At 35.5% G+C, this 11167-nt stretch overlaps 1 protein-coding gene across 1 annotated transcript in view; it reads right to left on the reverse strand.

Moving 5' to 3' along the window:
* The window catches only part of LOC137620612 (uncharacterized peptidase C1-like protein F26E4.3), a 171805-nt gene extending 168837 nt beyond the window's left edge, over positions 1-2968 (reverse strand). The window contains exons 1-2 of the mRNA XM_068350904.1: positions 2487-2968; positions 38-208 (exon numbers count right to left, since the gene is read on the reverse strand). Coding sequence (XP_068207005.1) covers positions 38-208; positions 2487-2656 — 341 coding nt within the window. The 5' untranslated portion in view covers positions 2657-2968. The remainder of the gene's footprint in view (positions 1-37; positions 209-2486) is intronic.
* Positions 2969-11167: the final 8199 nt, after the last annotated feature.

The following is an 11167-nucleotide window of genomic DNA, read 5'->3' on the forward strand; positions in this document are numbered from 1 at the left end:
CCTAACCTGGTCTACTTGGCAACAAACAGGTTCACTTACTGGTGAAGTTAATAGGGGGCGAAGAGTGATGCCTCTGCAGACTTCCCAGAAATCCGGACAGCAATCCGGATTCTCGTACCTGTCGCAGAAGTGGTCGCAGTAGCAGAGCGTCCCCAGGATGGGCATGGAGCATTCGTCGTAGCGACCCTCGCAGCACTGCGTCGGTCTCCTGCAGGGGAGAGATCCAATAAGTCCCTTTGTTAGTAATGAGAATTTCACGTGTTTTAAATAGCTTCTCTTCACTATTACCAATCAATATTTTTTTTTTTATTCACTTGTCTTGGGAGCTTCTCTACACTATTACCAATTAATATTCTTTTATTCACGTGTTTAAATAGCTTCTCTTCACTAATACTAATCAATATTTTTTTTATCCACGTTTCTTGGGGAGGCTTCTCTACACTATTACCAATTAATCTTTTATTCACGTGTTTAAATAGCTTCTCTTCACTATAACCTATCACTATTTTTTTTTTATTCACGTATCTTAGGAGCTTCTCTACACTATTACCAATTAATCTTTTATTAACGTGTTTCAGCAGCTTCTTTTAACTATAACCAATTATTATTTTTTATTCATTTGTCTCAGCAACTCCTCTTTACTATTTCTAATTAATAATGTGTTTATTCACCTGCCTCAACAGCTTCTCTTCACTATTACCAATCAATAGCTTTTATTATAAAATATAGCTTCTCTTTACTAGTATCAATTAATATTTTTTTCCTATTTACGTGTCTCAGCAGCTTCTCTTTGCTATTACCAATAAATATTTTTTTTATCCACATATCTCAACAGCTTTTCTTTGCTATTACCGACTAATATATATATATATATATATATATATATATATATATATATATATATATATATATATATATATATATATATATATTTTCACGTGTCTAAGCAGCTTCTCTTCACTATTACCAACTAATATTTTATTTTTATTCACGTGTCTAAGCAGCTTCTCTTCACTATTACCAACTAACATTTTATTTTTATTCACGTGTCTAAGCAGCTTCTCTTCACTATTACCAACTAATATTTTATTTTCATTCACGTGTTCTAAGCAGCTTCTCTTCACTATTACCAACTAATATTTTATTTTTATTCACGTGTCTAAGCAGCTTCTCTTCACTATTACCAACTAACATTTTATTTTTATTCACGTGTCTAAGCAGCTTCTCTTCACTATTACCAACTAATATTTTATTTTCATTCACGTGTCTAAGCAGCTTCTCTTCACTATTACCAACTAATATTTTATTTTTATTCATGTGTCTAAGCAGCCTTTATCCACTATTACCGACAATTTTTTTTATTCACGTGTCTAAGCACCTTCTCTTCACTATTACCAACTAATATATTATTTTTTATTCACGTGTCTAAGCAGCTTCTCTTCACTATTACCAACTAATATACTTATTTTTTATTCACGTGTCTAAGCAGCTTCTATTCACTATTAGAAACTAATATTTTTATTTATTCACGTGGTCTAAGCAGCTTCTCTTCACTATTACCAACTAATATTTTATTTTTATTCATGTGTCTAAGCAGCCTTTATCCACTATTACCGACAATTTTTTTTATTCACGTGTCTAAGCACCTTCTCTTCACTATTACCAACTAATATATTATTTTTTATTCACGTGTCTAAGCAGCTTCTATTCACTATTAGAAACTAATATTTTTATTTATTCACGTGTCTAAGCAGCTTCTATCCACTATTACCAACAATTTCTTTTCATTCACGTGTCTAAGCAGCTTCTCTTCACTATTTCCAACTAACATTTTATTCTTATTCACGTGTCTAAGCAGTTTCTATCCACTATTACCAACTATTTTTCTTATTCACGTGTCTAAGCAGCTTCTCTTCACTATTGCCAATTAATATTTTATTTTTATTCACGTGTTTAAGCAGCTTCTATCCACTATTACCAACTCATATTTTATTTTTTATTCACGTCTCTAAGCAGCTTCTATTAACTATTACAAACTAATATTTTTTTTATTCACGTGTCTAAGCAGCTTCTCTTCACTATTGCCAACTAATATTTTATTTTTATTCACGTGTTTATGCAGCTTCTATCCACTATTACCAACTCATATTTTTTTCTTTATTCACGTGTCTAAGCAGCTTCTATTCACTATTACTAACTAATATTTCATCTTTATTCACGTGTCTAAGCAGCTTCTATCCAATATTACCAACTATTTTTTTATTCACCGTGTCTAAGCAGCTTCTCTTAACTATTACCAACTATTTTCTTTTATTAACGTGTCTAAGCAGCTTCTCTTCTCTATTACCAACTAATATTTTTATCTTTATTCACGTGTCTAAGCAGCTTCTCTTCACTATTACCAACTAATATTTTTTTCCAGGTTATGTAGCCATCTAAGCAATGACAAAACTGAACCATTTTAAAGGATATCAAATATTGCTTACCTGTATCTGCAGAAGGATCCGTCAATATCCGCGAATCCGCCCTCTGGATATTTAGCGGAGGTTAGCTCAACACCCAGGGCTAGCATGGCCAGCATTAGCCATGGAGTGATCCAAGAAGGGCATCCCTTCAGGTCCCTTCGTCCTCGGGTCTGGGTTCTTTGCTGTGACATTTTCCTTTTTCAGGAGAGGGTGAAGGTTGGATAGATATTATGGAGTCCAGTGGAAGGTTGTTCTTTATGTACTAGTCTTCACTATTTTTTTTGTAACGAAAATCTCACTAATTAATTACAGTGTTGTTTGTTTTTTTTGCATTTTATCACTTTTACTTCTCTAGTTATTAAACTTTCATGTACTATCTTATAGAAGATAAGTCTTTTTATGTGTATTCTACACTAATCGATTGTATTTTATTTATTTCAAAGAATATTATGCTTCCTTGGAAAACCCGTTCTAATTAAAGACTCCAGATCCACTGATCATTTAATACCAAGTAACAAGAAATAGTCACACACGTATAAAAACTAGTTTTACTGATTATCTGATAACTATTTTTGAGAATGAATTTCTCCTCAATCAAATATTCCTTAACCAAATACAATTTATCTTTATTCTTATTTGGACCACACCTGACACTTATAATAAAGTCTCTTGCCACTGCCGTTGGAGGAAGTACAACAACCTCGAGTGTCACTTCAAATATCACTCGAGTGGTCCCAACGCCTAATGTTAAGACTGTCCCTTTCACTCCATCCGGGGCGTTATCTGTAAAGAAAAAAAAAGGAATGTCATCAACACCTCAGGAAGAGTTAGTTATCTCTTTCTCTCTCTCTCTCTCTCTCTCTCTCTCTCTCTCTCTTCTCTCTCTCTCTCTCCTCTCTCTCTCTCTCTCTCTCTCTCTCTACAATAAGATAGAATGTACTGTCTCTCTTTACCAAACAATTATCTATCTTTTTTTCTACCTCCACTTCACTTAGTAACTCTCTCTCTCTCTCTCTCTCTCTCTCTCTCTCTCCTCTCTCTCTCTCTCTCTCTCTCTCTCTCTCTCTCTCTCTCTTAGTGGCTTTTGATAAGGCCCGGAGTCAATACAATGGAAAGGGTGGAAACTAATCTAACCTAACTTGCAATTAAATAAAAAGATAATAATGATAATTTCTTGTTCTTGTGTATATGGTAGACCTATCGGCCAAGCTTGTACACCAGAACGAGAAATAATCATTATCTTGGCATATGTCTTTCAGCGACTGACGCTCTATCGGGTGTAACCTGCTGGATAAGAGGTGTTTGTGATTTTTGTAATTTTTTCTCCTAGTCAAATACTTATACGAATATTACAATTAAAGGTATAAAAAAATAATCTCATAAGAGTAATAACACAGAACTATGGCGTCTTTCGTGACCTTCCATAAACCTTGTGTATTTGAAATATTTCAAATAATTAAGAAGCACGCCAAACTGAAAAGAAAAACCCCTTATGTGATATTTGATGCAAGCATACGCTGTTATTATCATTATCATTACTTTCTAAGCTACAACCCTATTTGTAAAAACAGGATGCTATAAGCCCAGGGGCTCCAACAGGGAAAATAGCCCAGTGAAGAAAGGAAACAGGCCATTAAAAATATTTTAAAAACAGTAACTTGAAATAAATATTTCCCAATAAACTATAAAAACTTAAACAAAACAAGAGGAAGAGAAATTAGATGGAATAGTGTGCCCGAGAGTACCCTCAAGCAAGCGAACTCTAACCTAAGACAGTAGAAGACCATGGTAGAGAGGTTATGGCACTACCCAAGACTAGAGAACAAATGGTTTGATTTTGGAGTGTCCTTCTCGGAGAAGAGCTGCTTACCATAGCTAAAGAGTCTCTTCTACCCTTACCAAGAGGAAAGTGGGCCTTTGAACAATTGCTCACTTATTACTTGAAAAAAATAACTTTAGGAAATTAGAGATCAGGTACCGATATGTGTCAATTTGTAAAATGAAACTTACTATAGCCTTATGCATAACGCTGTAAAGAAACATGAAGTATTTGAAATAAGAAGTTCTGGAACTGAATGAAAACAATATTTTGATAAAACGAGAGGTTTATCAAATGACATTTAAAGGTTTAAAGGCCGCTCATAAACGGTAGAGGCAAGGGACTGTGTCAATGTCCAAGCTAGCAACACGATGCCCTAGAGACTGACCAAAATATACATATAATCAACGCCCAAGCACCTCTCCACCCAAGCTAGGACCTGGGAGGGTCAGAAAATGGCTGCTGATAAACTCAGCAAGTGAACTTATGGACTCTCTTAACTCATAAGGATGGTTGGATGCAGATACTACAAGAAACTATCGAGCTTTAGTGGGCTCGAACCTCAATCTGGCAGGACGCCAGGCAAGGACGTTTCCTTAGGTTACCAAACAACGCCTTAAAGAAAAACATTAGAGATACCAATATATATATATGTGTGTGTGTATATATATATGTATATATAAATTATATATGTATATATGTGTATATATACATGTATACACACACACACACACACACACACACACACACATATATATATATATATATATATATATATATTATATATATATATATATATATACATATATATATATATATATATATATATATATATATATATATATATATATATATATATATATATATATATATTTAACTAATAATCAAAGATATTGTCAGACGTATAAGCATATGCAGGAAAAGAAAAAAAACCGCTGAGATTAAATTCTAAAAGTGACAGCAACAGTGACCCAAGAAGACACCACAAGACTACGGTACACGACAGCTGGTCTTGTATATCCTAGTTAAGTCTGAGACATGCTTTATCGCTAATTAAAAGCGGCATTTACAATGATTGGATACACTACAAGATAGTAGCAAATGAGATTTTTTTTTTTTTTTTTTTTTTTGAATGTTCAAGATGCTTTGACTACTCACAGTATCAGGAGCAACTCAGTAAAAAGCGAAATTTGATAGTGACAGTTTTTTTTTTTTTTTTGAGGGGGGGGGCGGGGTAGGAGGTGGTGTGGTTTAAATAAAATAAAATTTTTGTTTTAAGATTTTTTTTTATCCAACCATCAATTCACTAATTGTAAAATGTTATGAATTGTAAAATGTTATGAATTTGATATTCAGTAATTGTGTATTGACACTTCTTTTGCCAAACCGAAAATTTCGTAATGAAATATGGAAGAGCAGTTGTTACCAAAGATGCCTTTTGAATTCATCAATATCATGGTCTGAGGGAAGATACGGCAGTAATTTTAGTCTTCTGGAAGCGTTTGGTGGGTTTGCTGTGAACGATCGGACGAAAGTCTCTCACCATCACCAGTGCGCAGTGGCAAGCGTAGTAAAGAAATTGACAAACATCAGACATGAATAAAGACATGTCTCAGGCTTTTCTCCTGTGTCAAATACACTCATTCAGAGTAAACATCGTGTTTTATAAGATCACTTGAGATTTTTTCAACATCAAATATACTCAAAGTAAATATCGTGTATTCAATCAATAAATGTTATGACTGTACATGAAGAAAGCGCCTAGGGAAAACGATTGTTATATCTAGGGTTGTGGTAGCCATCTTTATGAGCTATGGGAAGCCTCTGAGTCTGGCTGCTAAGTCATCAACAGCCATTGCCTGGCCATCCTTGGTCCTAGCTTGGATGGAGAGGGGCCTTAGGCGCTGATCTTATGTATATATGGTCAGTCTCTAGGGCAGTGTACTACTAGCTAGTACATTGTCCATGTCCCTCGCCTCTGCCATTCATGAGTGACCTTTAAACAGAGTGCAACGGAATAGAATGTGTGAAATTGGCCGGTCAAATTGGGCCACTTATTTGGCAAGGTGGTGGGGGCGGGTATTAAGCAATGTTATGAGAAATTATAAAATTAATGAATCTTAAATAAATGAAATTACTATTATAGAAAATACGGAGACTAAGATATACAAATGCATATCCTCTTGGAATATCTACATATCTCCGTATACAAAATAGTTCAAAACGAGGAAAAGAACAAATTAGGTGTGCAATGCTCAAAGGAATCTTTTATCTTGTTTAAAGAAATACTCACTATAATCAATTGTTTTTGTATGCAGGTAAAACTTATTTGACCTGTCATCTTGTTTTGAAATTTTCACGAAAAACTGGTGGCTGATTATAATTTCGGATATTTTTTCATATGCTTCAAATTCTCTCTATTCTATCTTATATTAGAAAAATATACATTCATACACATTAGTATCTAAAGAATTAAACTTTTCAATCTATCTATATAAATTTAGTTTTTATATAATTGTAAAATGTTTTACAAAATTAAAATTTTCCAGGATAAATCTAGGACATTCTACTTTCTCAAAATACAGTTTTGGAAAAAGAAGTTTTTCGGTTTTTTTTTTAATATATATAATATTAAAAATCAATCGTTTTTTTTTTTCATTAGTCACACTGACCCCATTCTTCAACAACAACTAAGAAAATATCAAGATCTGTAGTTTCTACTTGGGAAATGTCTATTATAATTCCGCGTTTCACTCATTCTATCAATCCAAAAGTGAGTATAATTTTTAACATTCTTACAATACAAGTAAGGTAAAAAAAATGTGCGCTTTATGAGGTCAAACAATGTGACCGTTATGAGGTCAAAAAAATGTGACCGTTATGAGGTCAAATAATGTGAGTTATGAGGTCAAACAATATGACATTTATGAGGTTAAACAATGTGACTTATGAGGTCAAACAATGTGACTTATGAGGTTAAACAATGTGACCTTTATGAGGTCAAAAAAATGTGACCTGTGAGGTTAAACAATGTGACCTTTATGAGGTAAAACAATGTGCCCTTTATGAGGTCAAACAATGTGACATTTATGAGATCGAACGCTGTGCCCTTTATGAGGTCAAACAACGTGACATTTATGAGGTCAAACAACGTGAAATTTATGAGGTCAAACAACATGACATTTATGAGGTCAAACAACGTGACCTTTATGAGCTCAAAAACCGTGACATTTATGAGGTCAAACAATGTGCCCTTTAGGAGGCCACACAAGATGACCTTTTTTGCCACGACGCAAGCTCTTTCACGGAATTTACATCATGTTCGCAACGAACTCCTCTGTGGACGCTACGATTAAGACACATCAGCTACGATTGGGAGTGACAGGCTAACTGAAGTCAATAAAAAACCCCAACTATTTTTAACTGTCTCCATCTGTCTGTCTATCTGTCTATCTATCTGTCAGTCGATGGGTACAACAACCACTAAAGCAAAACGACTTCATATAAAAAATGGACCCCAGGAGCCTTCAAGCTCACCGCCATCTTACCACTCGCTATCTAAACAAAGAAGCGTCGAGGAGTGCTAAAGAAAACTGAAAGTTAAACGAGTTTTTAATTCGATTGTGGTCGGGCTCTTATGAGAAAATAGCCCTGTGAATTATGCTTGAGGATTTGAATTACGTAGATTCCATATTGCGAGTGTGTATACGCACACAAGCAAAAACACACACACACACACACAAAAGTAGTAGTACTTTGCTGGGTACAATAAATGCAAGTCTTTATTCTCTTGTTGGTATTAAACTATGTCGACCTTGTGCTATGACAGACCCATGCTCGTAAAAGCAGTCTTTAATCATTCTTTTATTCAGTTGCCAACAGTTCTATATTATTGGCATTCAAAAGTTATAGAGTGAAAAATCCAATTTCGTAACACTCCCTTCTTTAATTCTTCTTTTTCTAAGTCATTAATCGAGGTGTCTGATGCGTCCTTTCCAAAGCCTCCTGTCCGGTTTATCTACTTCTTATGGTCCAGCTTCTCTCAAATAGCTGTCTTCTGCAGAATAGCTTTTCTTTCACTCTCATTGGATAACATCCCAAGATCTGGAAACTTTGATGGAATATCATATTCACATATATACAATAATAAATCTCAATTATTTATTTTTCTCTGGCCCATTTCCATTGGAATCTCATCCCTCCTGGAGACCTTACCACATTAAATTATTTTGTTTTCCTTTTTTCCTTTCCTCACTGGGCTATTTTCCCTGTTGGAGTCCCTGGGCCTATAGCATCCTTTTCCAACTAGGGTTGTAGCTTAGCAAATAATAATAATAATAATAATAATAATAATAATAATAATAATAATAATAATAATGTACTTATGCTTACTTGGCGCATTAAAGTTCCAAGTTTCCAAGTAATGTCTCAAGTCTAAGACTATAATTAATGTGTTTTATAAATACGAAAAATCTTAGAGAGCTCTGGAAATAAATTATGCAATACAACGTTTGTCGTCAAAATCCTACAATTTTCTCACCAGACGTTGCATTTTTTCTTGATAATCAAGACCAAATAATTAGGTAACTTATAAGCAATAAATATTGCACAAATTAATTGAAGCTTCTTGACCTGTTACCTCTCCGAGAGGAGCATAATTAAAATATTAAATTAAATAAAGTTAAATAAAGCATGAATAATGCTCACTTTTTATTCTCATGATGATTTGAATAATACTTGGTCATAGATCTTCACATGTAATCTCATCAACATATACAAGGCTAAATAAATTTATACCATGATACAACATCATTATCTCTCTCTCTCTCTCTCTCTCTCTCTCTCTCTCTCTCTCTCTATGTATGTATAACAAGCTAATGGAAAAATCAACAGAGTATGACAAACCACTATGTATGGCATTTATAGGCCATGAGAAAGCTTTTGATTCTGCTAAATCTTCAGCAGTAATGAAAGCCCCTTCAAAGACAAGGAATAGCTGAACACCCCCCTCTCTCTCTCTCTCTCTCTCTCTCTCTCTCTCTCTCCCTATGCATAACAAGCTAATGGAAAAATCAAGAGTATGACAAACCACTATGTATGGCATTTATAGGCCATGAGAAAGCGTTTGCTTCTGCTAAATCTCCAGCAGTAATGAAAGCCCCTTAAAATACAAGGAATAGCTGAATCCTCTCTCTCTCTCTCTCTCTCTCTCTCTCTCTCAGAAATATAAGGAACAAATAAAGAATGGCCTAAGGCTCCTAAAGGTCCTTAGCCTCCTGCTTTTTATTCATGGCTGATATCAGCAAATGCTAATTAACATCCTGGTTCTTCCAAGAAGGACATCTATGCGTCGTGTTTATGATGATTTATGCTCTATGTCTGTTTTGGGATTGCGTGGTGTTATACGGGTTTACACCGTCGAATGGTTCGTCGAACGCGGTTCGACAGAAAAGTGTTTGAAGTGATGTTCAAACGTGGTGAACGGGGTATCAAGGATGTTGAACACGTCTGTCGAACGGTTCGTCGACCGCGGTTCGACAGACAAATGTTTAAAGTGATGTTCGAACGTGTGAACTGGGTATTAGGATGTCGAACACGTTTGTCGAGCGGTTCGAAGAAAGTCTGTTCTTGCTTGACTTTTGTGGGCGGGGCTTCATTGTACACAAACCTTATGCAATTGGGACTGACTCCACCTCTTCCAACCGTTCGACAAGCAGGTTTGACAACGGGTTCGACGAGCCGTTCGACCGTATAACCCCGCATTCTACCGATTTGCATCATCCGTGTCCTCGAGTTGGGCATAAGGCCAGTTTTATCAAGTAACAGCAATGCGCGTAGGATATGCCACGAAGATGGTAAAAGCAGGTAAAGAAATGATAGTAGTCTCACGCATATGTCGATAATGCATATAAATAAAAAATCATAGAGAGAGAGAGAGAGAGAGAGAGAGAGAGAGAGAGAGAGAGCTAAATACTACTCGATGACAGGCAGTAGGTAAATCAAAATATTGTCCGCTGAAGGAACTTCTTCAACCTAGTCTTGCAGTTTTCTCATCTTGCTAATGAATTTCTTGATAATAAATCCAAGATTTCAAGTACCAGAAGACGAGAAATTTTCGCAACCTTATGCTAACTGTTTAAATATTTATAGACCGTTCATGAATTACAGAGGCAAGGGACAGTGATATTGCCCTATAAAGCAGGACAATGGTCTAGAGACTGACCAAATATAAATATGATTAGCACCCAAATCCCCTCTCCACACAAGCAAGGACCAAGGAGGGCCAGGCAATCGGTACTGATGACTCAGAAGTTAGACCTATAGGCTCCCCCAAACACGCCATCCGTAGTTCACAAGGATGGTTAGGTTGCAGACGTGTTTGAGCGGGACTCAAACTCCCGTCTGGTGATCACCCCCCAGAGACGTTACCAACAGGTCACCACAACTCTTAGTCTTAATCAGGTAGATTTTCTTTACACGATCTGATAATTTATTTTTGATGTTCTACATTTTTTTTTCACGCGATGGCTGAATAATCATATGCCGGAATTAAATATCCAATTGATACAAGAACAGTACGTTCCCTTATTAAGTATGACCTCATTTTGTCGTTCTTTGCATCAATTCATATAAAATAAAAGGCTTACAGCACTCTAAATGACCGCAAAGCAACACTACTTTCATTTTAAGTAGAGAATTGAACACGGTAATGGAAAAATCAACAGAGTATGACAAACCAAAATGTATGGCATTTATAGGCCATGAGAAAGCTTTTAATTCTGCTAAATCTTCAGCAGTAATGAGAGCCCCTTAAAATACAAGGAATAGCTGAATCCCCCCCCCCTCTCTCTCTCTCTCTCTCTCTCTCTCTCTCTCTCTCCTC

Source organism: Palaemon carinicauda, chromosome 27, assembly GCF_036898095.1.
Source record: "Palaemon carinicauda isolate YSFRI2023 chromosome 27, ASM3689809v2, whole genome shotgun sequence".
NCBI lineage: Eukaryota > Metazoa > Arthropoda > Malacostraca > Decapoda > Palaemonidae > Palaemon > Palaemon carinicauda.